This window comes from Lactuca virosa, chromosome 1 (genome assembly GCF_052849685.1).
Source record: "Lactuca virosa cultivar CGN04683 chromosome 1, Lactuca_virosa_CGN04683_v6, whole genome shotgun sequence".
Classification (NCBI taxonomy): domain Eukaryota; kingdom Viridiplantae; phylum Streptophyta; class Magnoliopsida; order Asterales; family Asteraceae; genus Lactuca; species Lactuca virosa.
Genome location: NC_136426.1, coordinates 223,895,947 through 223,915,622, shown reverse-complemented (window position 1 = coordinate 223,915,622; position 19,676 = coordinate 223,895,947). Strand labels below are relative to the sequence as shown.

Genomic DNA, 19,676 nt, shown 5'->3' with positions numbered 1-19,676 from the left:
CGCTTTCAACATAACCGATTTATATTGAATTATATAGTGAAATTTTGAACACGGAGATGGAAAAATTAAGAACCGATTAAGAGATGGGGGTGATGATGAACGAGAGGACGAACGACATAAAAAAAGACTTTGGTCAACACCATCTGATTCTTGGGGATTGATGTTGTGTATTGACAATATATGCATTAGGAAGATCAATTTTGGATCTAAACCAAATTACATTTGATCTGATTTGAGATAAGGGTTGGGTTGAGAATCAAAGTAATTTTGACAGATTGTTTGGGGAAGAACATACCTCAACAGATGTATAAGTTTCGCATCGCAAAGATGATAAGAAGAATGAAAACGTAGATAGGGCGAAGATGATTGAGAAGATAGGGTTTTAAATAGAGTAAATTGCCTAAATTAAATGGTGGAAGATTTAATTAATTATTTATTAAAATTAAATAATACTTGGCCCATATTAATCCCTACATCCACATAATATTTGTTCATCCACATTTGAACCTACCTATATATATATATATATATATATATATATATATATATATATATATATATATATATATATATATATATATATATATATATATATATATATATATATATATATATATATATATATATATACTAGGTTACAACCCGTGGAAATCACTGGTAAAAAAAAACAATATTGATAATTAAAATTGGTAATGAAAAATCAAAGATATATAAAATTTTATTAAACTAATAAAATATAAGTTTTGTTAAGACATTTAATAAAATTATGTGAATCAAGAAAAAGGTAGACATGCATTACTCACAAAGTAGTAGTGTATAAAAAAGTTGAAATATGTAAAACTAAAATGCTATAATCGACATTAAAGTGAAAGTTTAATAAAAGGAGATATATAGATAAAAGGAGATATGGACCAATCAATCCATTTGTAATTACAATTCTTTCTCCTATGTTTGATCCACACGAACACATGTGACTTAATAGTATCTACCACCATTGTTGGGGACGAACGTATGTTTTTAAGTACCCTGTCGTATCTCGCCTTCCAAATCCACAATAGCGTCCCGTAACATATAGCGACTATGTTATTTTTTTTATCCTTATTCTTCCCAAAATATGCCAAATACTCAACTAAATCTCCCATTGTCAGTACATGTACTACTGGAATGCCACACCACTTCATCACCCAACCCCAGACTTCTCTCGCAACCGGTAATTGGTCAAAAATTAGCTTAACAGTTATTACAAAGGACTATAAATTTAGATCAATTTGCTCCAAAAAGAGAAAAACATGATTTTTAATACAAGAGATGTCATTAAATTTTCTACGTGTTCTTGTGTATTCTATTTTCATTTAATTGTCACATCATTATATTTATTAAAGGTAATGCCAATGACAACCCTAAATCTGTTCGTTCCTTCTTATTTTCCTAAATGGAAGGCACTACTTACAAGAGTTTACACATGATATTTTTAATAAACTCATAGTTAAATTAACATATACAAATTAAACTAACAGCTCTTTGGAAAAATAACTAATGCAAAGAATATGAGTAATATTTAACATTTATTATTGGTTGTACCATGTAATCAATTTTATTTTATGGTTTATCGTGTTTATAACATTTTTTAAAAATAAATGTAACTAAACCAAGTAAATGTTGATTTATCCAATTTTGAGTAATTTGGTTTCGGAATAGTAATTTGTTTAACCAGAAAACCAATTAAAATTGAACATGAAAAAAATAAACATATTAAACTTTGAGAAAATGCAAATAAAAATTAATATAGAAACATTAAATTTAAAACATTTGTAAAACAGAAAAGCATTTGTTTGAATAGTGGTGCAGTGAGTATTATGGCAAATAGCCGATACAGAGTGCTAAAATGAATTTGTTACAAACAAAAACTTCTCTTTAATTGTTTAAAAGTGATAAATGAATCTGCAATCTTCTATGGGACAAATACACAAATATGCAATTAAACAAAGATGCACTAAGCTATGAACTAATAAAACTTGAAAACAATTACAAGTCAAAAGTGATGTCAGTCGTGAGACAACTCAGTAAGTTATAAACTAATAAATTTTTAAAAACCTATAACTATTACACAGTAAGTTATATAAAAACATTTACTTAAGCGTATATAATGCTTCTTTATGTTTATCTTTAACAACATCAATACCATTGTTTCCATTATCACCAACAACAATGGCATCTTAAGTGAAATTCAAAGAAAATTTTCATGAACGTTGAATGAAGCTCCTGCAGTAAATGAGCATGGTCATCATTCTCAAAGAAAAATGCATCAATACATTTAAATGAAATACAAAAAGGAGAGGTTACCCTTTGATAGTGATCTCACTTCTTCCTATCCCAGCCCCAGCCAAACCAGACATGAACTTAGACATACGAAAGAATATAACAGAATTTAACAAACACAACCACTCAAATTACCCTTTTAATAACAATGTTCCCAATAAAAGGGACTTCTATCAAGTAAAAGTTTTTTTTACCAAATGTCAATATACTGCAATTACACATTTCAAATACAAAGAATGCAACAAATATAACCATATTTGTTCAAAACTTACATTTCCTCAATTGTTAAGCAGCACCAAACAATGCAAATTATGTCAGCCAGTAGTCCTTTTCCTACACATGAAACCAACCATTTAAATCTAAAGTTTAAAAAAGAGTGACAATTAAGAAAACTTAATCCTAAAAAATCAGATTGCAAAAAAAATTAAACAAAAAAGTGGAGTTATTATAAACAACACAATTAACTTTTAACTCATTATGTGGAACTTACTTGTAAGAAAAATTGAAGATTTTGATGTGTCAACCTCAAAAAAGAAGACATAGGGCTGCAAATCGATTTATTCTTCAAAGTAAAATCAAAAGTAAATCTCTTTTTCTTGCATATATCCATTGTAGTTTAAAACATGGTACTTCCAGAAACAACATTTTAATTCCAACTAAGCTTTACCTTTATATCAAAACAACTTTCAGAAATAACACACACACATATGGTATAACAGAAACTATGTTGATATATCTTGTATTTTTCCTTTTATGCAGGGTTAATGTTGAAGATATAGCAACATACTTACACTTATACTCTCTGAACCGTTTTTGTCCTAAAGTAGCTTGTTAAAACATACTTACACTAAAAAGTTATATGATAATATTCAAACCAACAACTAAAAATCAACTTTATATTTAATAAATAAAATTATTATTTCTTTTACAAAATCTTCAAACCAACAACTAAAAATCAAAATAACACGTGAAAATTGATCCTTCAATTTAGGAGACTGACTGTGATGTCATCGTAGAAAATGTTAGAACTAATAATGATAGAGTATTATTGGAATACACACATACAAACAGAGTAAAAGGCAAACACTAAAAACAACATACACTGATTTGAAGTATCAAACTGATGGAAGGTTGATGTTTTTTTCCTTCAATTTATGCAGATGATTTATGAGAGGTCGGACGTGTGAATGAAATGTTGATATAGGTTTAAGGTATTTATAATTTGAAAAAACATGGGATTGAGAAAGAAAACCGATTCAAATCGCATTGAAAATAGGAGATATGATATTTTCTGTTGCAGGTTATAATTTTAATAGGTTTTTATTGAAAAATGTTGTTGGAGATTATAAGGATTACCTATTTTCAAGCAATTGAATGATAATCTCTTATTATAGGTGGAATATAAGATCATATAATTGCCTAAAAATTGTATTACTTTCGGATTTAGTGGAGATAATTGGATTGTTTGTAATGTAAAGTGCTGAAAATAAGAAAAAAATTAATAATAATTAATAGGCCTGATATATAGAGGTAAATAATCTGTTATAGTTGAAATATCTTCTTAAATTTTAAATAACCTGCATTATATTCTCCTTATTTAGTGGGAAGAATTTAAATTTTGTAATGCTAGATTGCAAAAAATCAGGAACGTATTAAATGGCCAAGGGGTAAAAAGTAGAAGAAGGACAATTTTGTAAAATCACTTTGATAAAATAGGCGGGAAAATAAGCTGGGGATTGGCGCATGAGAAGACACGTGGCATGAATGGTACTGTTTTATTATAGTAGGGGATATATATATATATATATATATATATATATATATATATATATATATATACTAGGTTATAACCCGTGGAAACTACGATTAATATGTTTAAAATTATTATAAAGACAAAAAACAAAAACAAAAAGGTACATGGTTTCAAATAATCACCATTAAAGAACCATTACTGCCTGTTACTAAAATTCTATGAAAACATCACATATAAAAAAATATGAGGGTGTGATACTAAAAGTTATAATTAAAATAAAAGGAAGTATAATGATGTGATAATACAAAGTTGTAATTAAAAAAAATGTAAAAAGTTATTAATATTTTTTTCCTTTAAAACCAATACCTACTACATAACATATATGTAGTAATTTTTATATAAAGTTGTAGTCATTAAAAATCATAATCAAATCAATTTAAAAAAAAACATATACAAATAGTCCTTATATAAAAATCTACATTTAATTTGACATAAACGAATTAATATTAAAAAAGAAAATACATTGTATTTGTCTTTCATATGCATACAGATAATGTAGATACACAGAAGGTTTTTACATCATTTTCTTTTGTTGACTATATGGTACACCTAAAACACACCCTATATTGAAGAACACATACAATCAATTGAATCAGTAGACGGGATTTTGAAGTGAAAATATAAACGATACACCTGATAATTAAGTTGTGATGTTGAAGAGCAACGAATAAGCCGAGCCTTGACATACAAAACCCTACAGGTCTACAGCCGACGAAGAAGACGGCAACAACGCCCGATGGAGATGTACAGGGTAGCAATGGTCGACGGCGGCCGGTCGTGGAATCAACGACTCACCAAGAGGCTGCGGGGTGAATAAAAAGGTCAAAAATCAGAGATACGATTTGACAACGGAAAGAATTTGATGAATAGCAACGAATCTAACAAAAAGGTATTTAGGTTTTTAGGATTGAGAGTTTTGAGTTCGTAGAGATACTTATAGATTTTTCAAAATTTTCAATATCCTACACAAAAATCAAATAACGATTTTCATAAATTTTAGTTAGTCATTAAACATTTTTCTCGTATCTATTAGCACCCATGAAACTGGCATTTCAATTCGACTTTCTTTGTAAATTGTTGTTCCTATGAGATTTTTTGGTTGTCAAAATCTGGGCAAAAAATATGTTAATAAGAGTTATTCCGGTTTAACTATGCATTTTTGTTTCCTTTTAAAATCTCAACCTAAATCATACTTCAGTTTTGAAATTAATTTCGTCCCCTTGTTCATGAACTTGATGGCCGCTATTTAAAAATGAAAGACAATGTTATAGTTTGAAAATATCATAATGCATAACATTCCATAGGAAGTAAATATTTGAAACTATAAATTCATCAGCTAATAAAAAGATGAAAATATAAATATTCATTGAAATTAACAACCAAAATTGTCTTAAACATCCTTTAAGGCAGCCTAGTATAGCATTTTACTATTCAAAGTACAATGTTATAGTTAGTAACGGTCCAACATTAAAGAATCAGAATTAACAAACTATATATTAAAAGAATAAAGTAAAATGTTAGTAAGAGCGAACATAAAAAGTGTAAGGATGGTTAAGTAAATCACATTTATTCATCTTTTGAATAATCATTAAGAAAAAAAACAAATTTTGACTTATATTTTCATATGCAGGTCTCACATTGGTTGGCTGTTGGCATAATATTCACAGACGATTGCATAGATGCAAGACATGCTCTAAACTTTTAAGTAAGCATCCACACCTTGTTATAAGTAATTCAAGCAATTACTTTCATATTTGATAACATAAATCATCAGATACAATAATAATAAAAACGTTGGTGCACCCTTTACAATCATCAGTTTCCTTTTTATATTTTTTTAAAGAGGTTAAAATCACACAAACAATATTATAAATTGTCAAACAAACAAAAGTACATTGCTATTTCTTACATATAGATACATTAAAATTACATATATGGGCCTTGTTTATTAGTATTTGCAGAAATGATCCATATTACAGTAAATTCGTAGGAAAGGTCTCGCTTCAAGTGAAATTTATAGGAATCGTCCCTTTAACAGTAAAGGTACAATAAAACTACATATATGCCAATTTAATCAACAATAATTATACCAGAACACTTATAAACACATCAAAACTTATTGTCAAAGTAGAGTATAATTACTTATATGCCCTTCTTTAATCTATTACCTCATTAAGAAAATCGAAATTTGCCACACACTTTAAGAAAATTATTGTTTTACCAATTTTAGTGTTTAGCACTTTGACTAACTTTTCATACTTTGATTGTAGATTTCAATTTGGAATAACCAGATTTATGCTATGTGATATATTCCCTTTTTTAATCAATATTTCTATTTACTTTCAAAACACACATCCACACACCACATACTTGCGACAGTCTTTTTTCACAATGTATTTTAGATAAAATAAAATGAATGATTTGAAAAAAAAGCGTAATCAAAATGCTTATGGTAACTGTATATGTCTATGTGTGTGTTTGTGCTTCCTTTACCATATACATGTTTAGAGGATGGTACATCAGAATCATATTAGAAGGAGAAGAAGAAAGAAATATAAATAAACAACAGAATATAGAGCACATAAACAGAAATCAATGAACAATTATTTGTTTTATACTAACCGGATGGATTAAAATGTGTGAATGCAAAGGGTAGTTTGCAGAGATGAAAAATTATCGATTTGAGGTATATATTTGGTATAAGATAAGGTAGTGATATATCAGTAGCTGATTTAGGGGGATATCATATATTTATTCTTAATGTATTTAGAAAATTAAAACTTAATTACAATGTTTTAAATGCAGGTAATAATGGAGCATTAAAACTAATTTGCTGATTAGTAGGAACTGAAGATTTCGAGTTTTGACTGCAAGGAATGGGCGAGAAAAGCAGGCAAAACCTAGCTGTGGAATTGACACGTGGCAAGATGGCGGATTAAAATGGTGACATGTGGCGGTTTAGGGAGTCTTTTATTTTATATATATATATATATATATATATATATATATATATATATATATATACTTTAAAAGTTGTCATTTATGTTGATACTCGTTAAATGGATATAAAATGAAATATTATAATTGGTCGTTATAATATTTGTTTTGTTTTATCCCCGATTAAATTGTCATTTATTTGGTTGAAATTTGGTGTTTGTTAAAATGCAGTTGTTATGATCCCGATTTTTATTAGAAAATTTTTGTGGTTTTAAACTTAAAGTGCATTAAACTATAAAACTAAAAAGCTTTTGTGGTTTTACACTTAAAGTGTATTAAACTTTAAAAATAAAAGTTTCAAATACACACATTTATAGAATTGTAGAACACAGGATTTCTATGTGAGTTTAATATTCACCAAACTAAGAACACAAACTTAGTAAAGACCTTTGAATAACCGTTAATCTTTAAGAGCAGAGAACGTTATGTATACGGGTTGACACCCCGTCTGTGGTTTCTAGCTACAACATCCGTCTAACGAGTCAAAACGGACGATAACTTCTTATTTTTCCCTATTTACGATGTTGATGAAGCGTTGGTGAGACTACATCACAACCCTTTTTGAGTGCTTCGCAGAGGCATATTCAAGTTATATAGTTCGGTTATAAACTCTATATAGCCCCGGAATTCACGATAAACGAAATTTGTATAAAATTGAAATAGGATTTATACATTGTAAAATACTAATACTAGTTGAATAGGATTGTATGTAATATCAAGTTATACGCTTAAATCATCGGTTAAGTGTCAGTGTTTTATTTAAGTAAAATAAACACTTAATAATATGTAATACAAATTTATGTTGATTTTAAACTTATGTATCATAAGTAAATCAATATTCATACTTGTATGGGATTACAAGTACAATCATACCTAATTTGGGTTTAAACTTTTCATTTCTATTTTATACTTTGAATTACAAAAACAATTTTTTATATAATTTGATAGGGGTAAATAGCACAAAAGACACTACGTTTACACGAAAATTCTAATTTGACACTGTGTTATTTTTTGTCTCAAATTTGACACTGTGTTTTCTAATTTGTTAAAATTCTGACCACTTGACCGTTCAACTCGGTTACTTGCTGACGTGGCATGATGATGTGTCAGTTTTGATGGCGTGGGATGCTGACATGACATGCTGACGTGTCAAAATTGAATTTTTTTTCCACAAAAGACACTAAGTTTTCATTTTTTTTTCGATTTTGACATTAAGTTTATTTTTTTTTTCAATTTTGACACTCTATTTTTTTGTTCCAAATCGAAAATCATTTTTTCCAATTTTTTCAATGCCGATCATTTTCTATTTGAAACCTTATAATTATTTAATCGTAAATAAAAATATGTGTAAAATCTACAACAAAAAATAAAATAAATAATATTTCATAAGTAATAACTGATAAAATTTTATTATTCTTATTCGAAATTTATGGTTAGTTCGACTCTCATTATATAACTAAAAATATTTATAAAACATATGTTTTGAATGTAAAAAATATGGTTTTTAAATGAAAAAAATATATATTTATATGGTTTAACATGTATTAAAAAAATATTTATACGGTTTCAAATGGAAAATGGTCAGCATTGAACAAAATTGAAAAAAATAATGTTCGATTTCGAACAAAAAAATAAAGTGTCAAAATTGAAAAAAATAAATAAACGTAGCGTCAAAACTGAAAAAAATAAAAAACTTAGTGTCTTTTGTGGAAAAAAATTCAATTCTGACACGTCAGCATGTCATGTCATCAAAACTGACACGTCATCATGCTACGTCAGCAAGTAACCGGGTTGACCGGTCAAATGGTCAGAATTGTAACAAATTAGAAAACACAGTGTCAAATTTGAGATAAAAAATAACACAGTGTCAAATTAGAATTTTCGTGTAAACGTAGTGTCTTTTGTGCTATTTACCCAATCTGAAAGTCGTTTATTTTTGTATAAATTTCCACTTTTAACAAAGTACATAGAGTCAAAATATGTGGAACTCACAAACAATTTTTGTTGACGTATTTTTAAACATGTGTATTCTTGGAGACTTAGAAACGGGAGTATGGCATGAATTTCCTTGCCCTTTTATTGGTCTATATGCTTAGACTTTTATGTTATTTGAATTGTTATTTGAATCGTATTTTGTTGAACTTGTTTCTGAATTATCATCTTTTCGTGACACCAAGTAATAATATAACTTTTGTACTCAAATTTATGGAAGAATGATATATATTATTTTAAATTTTTGTAATGTTTAATATATGTTTGTTGACTGTGAACCAACTTTGGCGTCGCAACCCCGACGCTTCTGCCGCCGACCGAGTGTGACAAACGTTATTAGGAAGAGTGATGCATTTAGAAAGACCGTGTTCCTCTTTTTTCGAAGATATTAATTACCTATGGAAAGTTTCATTAAATAACATGAATTTTTTGGTATATTTTTTATTAGTTTATTACTAACAAAAAAGAATGATCTTTTTAGGTTTTTAGAAAATAACGTTTGAAATGGGTAGTTCCAAACCCAAGGTTGGGCGCACGCTTACCCTTTTATGTGGTGCCTCTATACAAAGGGAGTTCAACGTGTGGTACCCACCACCACCCGGAACGGTGTTTACGACTGTTTTGGAAAAAAAAGAAAATCGAAGAGATAAGTTTCAAATTTTTCCAAAGAAAAGAAACATGGATTCGGTGAACCGTTTCACATTCTCTTTCTATACAATTGTATTCATAATGTTAGAAACATATGTATGGAATGCGATGAACGACTATATGGGATATGATGCACAATTCTGAAATGTGTAACATTAAATGGTATGCATTCCGCTATTTGATGTATTTATGTTCATATGATTTTAAACAATCGAGAGTAACCAAAAAAAACATGTTGGAAACATAAACCGTAACATGCTCAAGTTGGCCTACGAGTTTTTCACCTTTTGATATAAAAATTTAAAATTTTAGAAATAAAAATAATTATATATATATATATATATATATATATATATATATATATATATTAAAGTTATGAAGAAAAGGAATAGTGAACTTGCCCATTTTTTTGATAGAATTGGTCCATGTATTATTGTTGGGTTTCAAAGTTAGGAATACTAAATTTGGATGTTTTTTTTGGCAACTTTGCTCCTCATTCTTTACCCATTTTGACACTTTTGGTCCTTGCAATCAATATTTTTACACTTTTTTGGAACCTTTTAATATTTAAAGTTTGGCCACAAAACTTTAACGGTTTGACAACTTTGATCCCTTTTCTAAAAAGTTGTTAATTCCTACCCCTTTAATTCTTTATCCATTTTGACACTTCTGGTCCTTGCAGTCAAAACTTTTACATTTTTTAATAAAAACATGAAAAAAACGGTCCGGGGCAAAGCCCGAACTTTTTTTTTTTTTTTTTTTTTTTTTTGAACCGGCAATCTAATCTACTTCTAAACTAACAACACCTATTTCATCCTTGCACTTTCTATGTCTGTCATATTTATCAATTCAGAAACAACATTGAAAGCTTCTGGCCCCCGCGTAGCGGGGGTAACCTTTCTAGTTTAAATTTAAATAAATAATAATCTAATTAATTATGAGTTAAATTTCAATAAATTTTAAAAAAGAAATTATGATAGTTAAAATGAAATAAGAATTTGGATCTAAAAAGTATGGGAAAAACCGGATAGTTTTTCCATTGAGAAGTTAAATATTGGCTAAACTGCACAAATGGTCATTGTGTTTTGTTTAAAATTGTCACTTTGGTCCAAAAAGGTTTGGACTGGCACCAGAGGTCCAAAGTTTTCATTTTGTTGTTTGTTTGGTCCAATCTGTTTTGATTATTTTCAAAATTACGGATTTGCCCCTGTTAATATGATTTTCCTTTTTTCTTATTTGTTTTTCTAATTTTCAGATTAAAAAAATTAAAAAATAAAAATAAAAATTTAATAAAAATAAAAATCTTTCTCTCTCTCTCTCTCTCTCTCTCTCTCTCTCTCTCTCTCTCTCTCTCTCTCTCTCTCTCTCTCTCTCTCTCTCTCTCTCTCTCTCTCTCTCTCTCTCTCTCTCTCTCCAGATGAACACACAAACAATAATAAAAAATCTAACATACAAGAACACATAAAAATATGAATTTCCTAAATCCTAAACTTGTAACCATGAAAGAGATCGAGTTCAGTGGTTTAGAATGGAACCCCAAATATACACAAATCCAAATACACACACAAAGATACATTGATCTGCATAGTTGGGATGTGAGGCGGAGTCTAAATCGTCATCTGAACACGTGAAGTCTCTCCTTCTCCGTCTTCAAGATCTGATGAGTCGTCCACCGTATATTAACGGATCTTGGTCCGATGTCGTCTCTTCCGGCTCCAATGAATGCTCCGGCAAGTGAGAGATTGAAGGTGGGCTTCAAGTTCAAGACATTGTGGTAGATTTGGGGCAGGAGGATTGTCATCGATTTGTGGATTTGTGTTCACACAATAAACACACACTCAAATACGAGAGAGAGAGAGAGAGAGAGAGATTTATTTTTATTTTATTTTTATTTTTAATTTTTATTTTTTACATCTGAAAATTAGAAAAACAAATAAGAAAAAAAAAAGAAAATCATATTAGCAGGGGCAAATCCATCATTTTGAAAAAAAATCAAAACAAATTGGACCAACACAAGCAACAAAATGAAAACTTTGAACCTCTGGTGCTGGTCCAAACCTTTTTGGAACAAAGTGACAATTTTAAGCAAACCACATGGACCATTTGTGCAGTTTAGTCTTAAATATTCTCCTACATTTTATTTTTACTCATCCTCCTACCATATCAAATGATGATAAGTGGATTAAATTAGTATTAATTTCATTAAATGTATCATTAAATGTGACACATGTCAACATTTGATATGATAGAAGGATGGATAGAAATAAAATGTAGGAGAATATTTAATTTCTCTTTTCCAAATAGCAAAGTTAAGAACTAGTGTTGATCTAGTCAATGACCACTTAACTAAAAAGTTAGGTTATTGGGTTAATGTGGGAAAAATAGAACTTCCATGAACTTAAATCATTTAATTGACGTAATTATCACACGTATTTGAATTAACTTCTACCATACCAATTAAAATGAAGATACGATATTATTTTCGCATAAATAATAAATACAAAAGTTATGATATTTTATCATGAATCAAATTAACTAGATAAAATATATAATTGGTGTCTACTTGTTATTGGTGTAATCTTATAGGATTATATTATTAATTTATTACTAATACTATTCAAAAATGATTCTTAAGCATATAGATATTCCACCTATATCAAGAAATATTTAAATATACTTAAGGCTTCATCTTTGGTTTTTAAGAGATAACTCCATATTAATCTAGTATCATTATCTACTAGTAGCATAAGTGACTTGTTACTTGTTGGTGTGGTTGGCAAAATTAGACCACACATATCACCGTTTACTAGTTCAAGCCTTCTTGTAGCCCTAAATAGGACTTTCATGTTTGTTTTCCTACTAGGCATCCTTCACAAAGTCAAGTGGGATTATCGATTTGTGGCATACCATAAGAGCATTAGGTATGCGTCAGTGTTATAACACCATTTCACATGTCATCTCAACATTAACACCATATAAGAAATTGTGTGCTATGTTATAACATGTTGAGAGAGAGAGAGAGTTTTGATTGGTTTTGAATTCTCGTTTTGATATGTTGTAACGCCAACAAGAAGCACCATAACATGCAGGGGGCGGTGCTCTCCATGTTACGATGGTGTTATGGGGCTGACACCTCAGCAATAACGACGTCATGGACACGGACGGAGCCAAAAAAATTCGATAAAGGAGGCTTTTATATATATATATATATATATATATATATATATATATATATATATATATATATATATATATATATATATATTCGATTAGCATAACATAGTTTGTAAAATTGACTAAGAAATTGATTAAAAAAACGTCCTCTAAACAGGAGTAACATCGATCTTTGGAAGAATCAATATTATATTTGATTTTTTTTTCAGGTTCAATATTAATTGAGTATTCCATATAAATATTTTTTTCACACTGTGAGCATATATTACAAATATCTTCAATAATATTGTCACTAACAAGACCAGTTTTCGGTCATAAACATCTTTTTTTCGTTTTGAAAAAAAAAAATCAATTGTTTTTTTTTTTTTTTCTTATGATTAACATTATGACTATAAGAAATTAAGAAACTAACCATGATAACTATTAACCATAAAGTACAGAAAAATTATATATTAACCATAACTAATAAGAATTTATAGTTACCTTTTCTTGAAAAAGAATAATGTTGAGGATTGTAATTGTGTTCCTGACTTGCCGTGGTTGATGTATTCACATTTTCTTTTTCTTTTTTCTTTTTTTTTTTTCCTTTTTTCTGTGCGTGTAAATTGCAATCGTCCAATAAAATATTAAAGAAATTGGGCTTTGGTGGGATGTGTGGCAGTGTTGGTTTAGCCTCTTTGGTGACCAGTTTTTACTATGAGCTTAAAACAAATATTAAGGAACTTATATTGGTGTGGGGAAGGACTTCATGATTTTTAGCTCAATGAACTTATATTGGTGTGGGGAAGGACTTCATGAAGTCTCTTTTATTCATGTTTTCTTGGGATATTACAATTTAGATCATGATTGATTCTTAAATTTTGTTGTTATTTTTTTGCATTTGCATTTTGCAGACTCTTGTGTTGACACTCCAAGAAACAGCTTGAGGGTGGGCTTGTTTTTTTTTATCTTTGTTGTGTCAGTAAAACCTAGATTTTAACAGAAGAGATTGGCTTGACAGTATTTTTACTGTTTTACATGCTCATGATCAATTGCTTCATCTTAAGTTCATAAAGATAAAATAGACATTTTTATCAATCAAAAAATCATTTAGATTCTGTCAACCATGAATTTGTCATTTTAGTTCTAGTCCAAATTTTATTTCCTAATATCATGATTGAGCTTTTAATCATTCATTTTGGCATTTTAAACTTACTATAAATACTTAATTCTATAAACCGTCAATCTGACCCAGATCCAACAGACTGGATATATCAGAATTTAATTTAATACACGAGAAGCCAAAAGTACTAGGGCATAAAATTAAAAGATGGGATAATGTATCCAATACTTAAAATCAAATAAGCATATGAATATGAATGTAAAAAACGAAATAAAATAATAGCTATATGTTTTACATAACAAAAGGCAGAGTATTTGTACCACCATTGACAAATCAAGCAGCACAAAATACACCCCCAATTAGTAAGTAGTAGTAGTACTTGCTTGGTTTTTAACCCAAAACGAAACAACAGTAATAAAATTGAAATTGTTTCAACATATAAAAATTGTAGTAAACAAATGTATCACTAGAATTATGAAATAACAGAGAGAAAGGGAAACAGAAACAAATAACCAATAACTTATATAGGCCTTTCATTTCTTCCTCATTCTTCCCTGTCTTTCTTTCCGCCATTAGAACAAACAAGAAGCTTTTCAAAAGTTGATGTTGATGGTTCTTTCTTTCCTTCCTTCCTTCCTTCCTTCCTTCCACCCCCAAAAGAATATATAAAAATTTCACCCCAAAACACTTCATGAACGACGCCTCAAAAGAATATATACTTTTTTTTTTAATATATATGTCAACATTTCTAAGTGATCAATGAATTTTTAATCCATCTCTTTTGCTTTTAAGCTACGAGCTGATCAAGTTGCATCTGCTCAAGCCAAGCACCTAATACTGAATGATCCTCACCGGATGGTGGTGCCGCCGCACCACCGCCAGTCGGTGGTGGTGACGCCGCCTTGTTTTTCATCATCTCAGGTGGTGATTCCTTCACTAGCGATTGAACCCACGACAAATCTGGCTCATCCGTGCCACCTCCTCCTCCTCCTCCACCGCCGCCATTGTTCTTGAGCTCAAAAGAAGACGACCTTTTTAGTTTCCCAAACTCCTCCCCGTTCACAGACCAGTCAACTTTTCCGGTGGGCGACCCCCACTTCGACCAAGAAGACGATGTATTGTGACCCACCGGAGATCCGGTTCCGGTGAAGTCACGGGAGCTTAGACTGCGAAGCTGTTCGCGGTGGTTAAAGGCTGAGAGCCTGGCGGCAGCCGCCATCGGAGAATGGTCCATGCTTCTCGGCGACATTCTTCCCGGAGACGACACCCCGAAAGAAGAATGCAATAAACTATTCGTATTAATCGGAGAAAGCACACTGTTGAGAACCGTTGATTTGTGTGAAGGCGAAAACACACCACCACCACCACCACCACCCGCCGCCACCTGGTCGGAGTATCGCGGAGAAGAACCAATCTCCGACGAGAAAAGATCTTCAAGATTCGCCGGAGCAAGTGATGTTCTCGAACGAGAGCTCCGCGATTGAGAAAAACACGCAAACTCATTCAGCAATTGAGAATCAAAATCCCGCAACAAGCTTAAATCCTCCGGCGGGATGTCCCTAGCGGAAAGCGACGATCTCAGGCGGCTCGATTGCAGGTTGCTTCCCGGAAGATGGAGGGTGGGCACATTCGGCTGAGGCCAGGGGCTGTTTCCGGTGGGTGACATCGACATCGACATCGACATAGAAGACGGCGAACCCGGGAGGAGGTTCAAGGCGGCCGCCATGTCCATAACAGTAGCTCCGGCGGCAGCCGACCGCGGTGACGGGACTGCAGACCCGGTGGAGACATAAAGCGGCCGAAGCTCCTCCGGCATATGAGCAAAAAAGCAAACGCGTCTCGCACAACTTGTTCCATCTTTACATAACCGTGTCCGGTATTGCGCGGGATGAAGCCAACATTCGAATACGCCGTGCGCGTATTCGCACATGTCACCGCGTCTACACGCGCCTTTTCTAAAATCGGGACACGGGACACAGCTGTAATGGTACTTTCGTGGGTCCCGCCTGCGGGCGTTTTCTCCAGGGTGGACAAACGGACATTCCGTCCAGTCATGGGAATACGCGCGTGAACACGGTCGAACTTTGAAAGAAAACATACGAAATTCATCGGTTGAGTAAATGCTGTTTTTGATATCGGGTAAAGACGGGTCAATCGGGTATTCCTTTTTCTCCGAGTTCACCGGAATTTCAGTTTCAAACTTTGACATCACCGGAGAACAAGAACCGGAACCGGAACCGTTTTCCGGCGATGACGACATTGTAGGAGACCAAGATCCAGTCATGGTCAAACTCAAAGTCAAACCATTGTTCATTAAAAGTCCTTCAATGGAAGCTTTCACACCGGATACCTTCGGGGGAACAACAATTACATCAACAGGTCGATGTCCATTGGCATCTTCAAGATTCGGGTCAGCACCGACTGATAAGAGTAACTTGACGCCTTCGATGGCGGCAGGGGAGCCGCCGGAGGCGGCACAGTGGAGAGCGGTGAATTTGTCGGGGCCACACGCGAAATTGACATCGACTTTGGGTTGTGAGATGATTAGTTTCAAGACGTTTATGCTGCCATAAGTGGAGGCGACCATTAATGGAGTTCGGTGTTCTAAGACGATTTGTTTTGATCCTTTTTTGCGAACATACCACATTCCGACTTCATCGATTGCTGATGGGTCGTTTTCAATTGAACGTTTGAAGGCTTCATAGTCATTGTTAGCTGCGTATTCGAGTAAGCTTGAAAAAGAATCTTCGGTCTCCACAGTTAGTGGACTCATGACCATTTTGTTAGAATTTGATGTGGTGGATGATGATGATGATGATGAAGCAGATTTGTTAGGTTCAGGACCACTACACATTCTTTAAAGGAACCTCTGCATATCAAGAAAGTGAGAAACACAAATCAGATGTAATGAAGAATAAGTAGATTCATAACTTAACAAATATGTTAGCCAAAAAAGTTGTTTGCTCATGTAATATGATCAAAAGAATATAACAGGCTAACACCAAACTCAATGCCCAATGATAATCAAGAAAAAAGTAACTGTGGATTGGGGAAATCAAGTTTATAAATCATTCCTTCATTTTTAGCTCTCAAATTCATACATTTTTTGTCTTTTAGTAATGTCCTGAATTAGTTTTGGCCTTAAACAATTTATCATGGAATATAGATATATTTGAAGAGTTCTTTCCAGACATATTCAAATAAAGTCAATTACAATTATGAATAATTACTATAGTTCGGTCTCTAGGTTCTAAACGTCATTTTAATATTATTTGAGTGTCGTTCAAGACATAGATTACATCAGCTTGATCACTTTAAGAACTTTATTCGATCTTTTATAACTATGGTTCCCTAATCAATGTTTCTTGTTGATCTACATGAGATTTTTTTTTTAAATTAATTTATCAATTAGGTAATAGACACAGAGACTTAGTATCGTATGAAAGGCAAAAGTAAGGGGAAAAAAATTAGAATCAATGAGAAATGATCTATGAATCTTAGCATCCAATTACATATCTAACTGCGATGAAAATCCTATAACAACTACCAAAAAAATCGCATCTTCAATCGCTAGATTCAAGTCAAACATTCAAAAATTACATACTAATCCATAAAACTAACAGATAATCAAAAGGAGTAGAAAGATAACAAACTCGTCATACATCAGAAACACAAACATATATCCATTAAAACCCGGATCGGAAAAACTTACCAATAAAATTCCTTGGCGAGCTTTGTAAACCAGCTCTAACGGCAGATCTTCACGCAGATCCAAACGGGAGTATAAAAAGTGAAAAACTTATACTAAGATCGAAGATAATGGCGACGAAAACTGGAAGCGAATCGCTACCTCCAACTCCATTTTTACTCGAAAACGATTGATTCAGATAGATACATAAGATGTCGATACAACCTATGATATATATATCCACAAATATACATATAATATATGTATATAATCTAAATAACAACGAAAGCGAAGGTAGAGAGAGAAAGGTGAGCGTGAGTAAATTGTAGAGAGAGAAAACGAAAGGGTAGAGATAGAATTAGAAGCAGATTCTGTGTGTGTAACGTATAAAAAATGAAATGAGGATGAAATGCAAATGCAAGTGAAATGAGATGTGGAAAGTTAGTGGAGAGTGGGGACGGGTGCTGTCGGTAAAAAGGGAATAGGTTAGATGGTTTAGGTGAGAGACGGTGGTGACTGATTGAATCGGTTGCCGGTTAGTCCACGACGTCGACTTTGGTCGATTAAATTCAATTGAAATTTATGTCTGGCGTCCGCGAAGAGGAGAGAGAGAAAGGGGCGGACGCGAAAGGCTTTGTAAATTGGATTGGATTAAATTTGTGGGGTCATGTCCGGAGAAAAAGGAGGCATGAAGCAGGTTCAAAATCTAATCTTTGAATAGCCATTAAATGAACCAAATTTATAAATATTCCAAATGGAAGTATTATTATGAATAATTTATCTAATTAGAAATAATTATTTATATATGTCAATATGTCAATCGGACGAAATTATTAGAGGATAGGGATTAAATTAACCTAAATGTCAATTTAAATTTTAAATTAAATAATACAAAATATAATTCCAGAATGACCTAATGAGTTCGGATTTCGGAATAGAGAATTTTGGAATCATTTTTGATCGGGTATCCGTCTAATTAACCAGGTTGTTAATGAGTTATGGTGTCAAATATGTAATAACAAACAAATATAAAATTATAAGTTTAATAATTTATAACTTAACTATAAGAAAATTAAATTAAGTATTAGAATTTATCTTTCATCGTTTGAGCAACGATGGGAAAACACAATGTGTTTTTTTTCCACCAATCTATGACGTCGGTTTATCGAAAGTCAATTTAGGCTCATTTAAATGTATTCCCAACTCGCTTTTCATTGTCACCGACGTGTCTCATCTAAGAAAACGTTAAAAAAAATCGTTATCCACATCACAACTTATGAAATCTTTTACTTTTTGAAACGAACCTATATTTACATATTTTTCTTCATAGGTTTTAAATAAATTTTTCATTCTTTTCCCAACTTCCTACATCGTAGACATCACCCGCAGTCTTATGGTCGAATCCAACATTTCATTTTCATTTGTTCTCGTGTTCATTTTCATTTGTTATCGTGTTTTCGATCATTTTTTTGATGACATGAAACAAAAAGATGGACTTAAATTGGGGTCCAACAATATATCAAAACACGTGAAATAATTTAAATTTTTTATTGAACCTCAATATTTGCCGTATTTTAAACTCGTGTCCGAGATCATATGATAAAGTTATACTTTTGTTTAACGCGTTATTAGATGTTGGTCAACATCTAAAATTTATCGTATAACAGTTTGTGCTGATGCTTTTGATGAAGCCGACAAAAACTTCGTTTTTTATTTGAAGTTTTCAAATAACATTATGATCTCTTTTATCATACGGAGATTGGTTGTTGCGAAACTCTATTTGGATCACATGTAAATGAAATATCTACCAATAAAATACAAACATTATTAACATTTAAAACACAATAAAAATTACACTATTTATAAAAAAATGCGTTGTATATAAAAAAACATCAAGTTTTTTATAAAAAACTACATTATTTATAGAAAAATGTATATTTTTT

General features: G+C 31.5%; 1 protein-coding gene and 1 long non-coding RNA gene across 2 annotated transcripts; one reads left to right on the top strand and one right to left on the bottom strand.

Moving 5' to 3' along the window:
- Window positions 1-4,634: 4,634 nt before the first annotated feature.
- Window positions 4,635-7,134, top strand: LOC145108806 (uncharacterized). Its single transcript, XR_013708554.1, has 3 exons — window positions 4,635-5,021; window positions 5,763-5,837; window positions 6,938-7,134. It is a non-coding gene; the product is annotated as an uncharacterized LOC145108806 (long non-coding RNA).
- A 7,164-nt stretch (window positions 7,135-14,298) lies between these two features.
- LOC145164964 (zinc finger CCCH domain-containing protein 24-like) lies at window positions 14,299-18,097 on the bottom strand. Its single transcript, XM_079083608.1, has 2 exons — window positions 17,758-18,097; window positions 14,299-16,914 (listed from the first exon to the last, which is right to left on the bottom strand). Exon 2 carries the CDS (start codon window positions 16,897-16,899, stop codon window positions 14,833-14,835), a length of 2,067 nt encoding a protein of 688 aa, XP_078939734.1. The 5' UTR covers window positions 16,900-16,914; window positions 17,758-18,097; the 3' UTR covers window positions 14,299-14,832.
- Window positions 18,098-19,676: the final 1,579 nt, after the last annotated feature.

Bases quoted from the DNA above. Each gene is read 5' to 3' on its own strand.
- LOC145164964 (XM_079083608.1), bottom strand. From the start codon at position 16,899: ATGTGTAGTGGTCCTGAACCTAACAAATCTGCTTCATCATCATCATCA.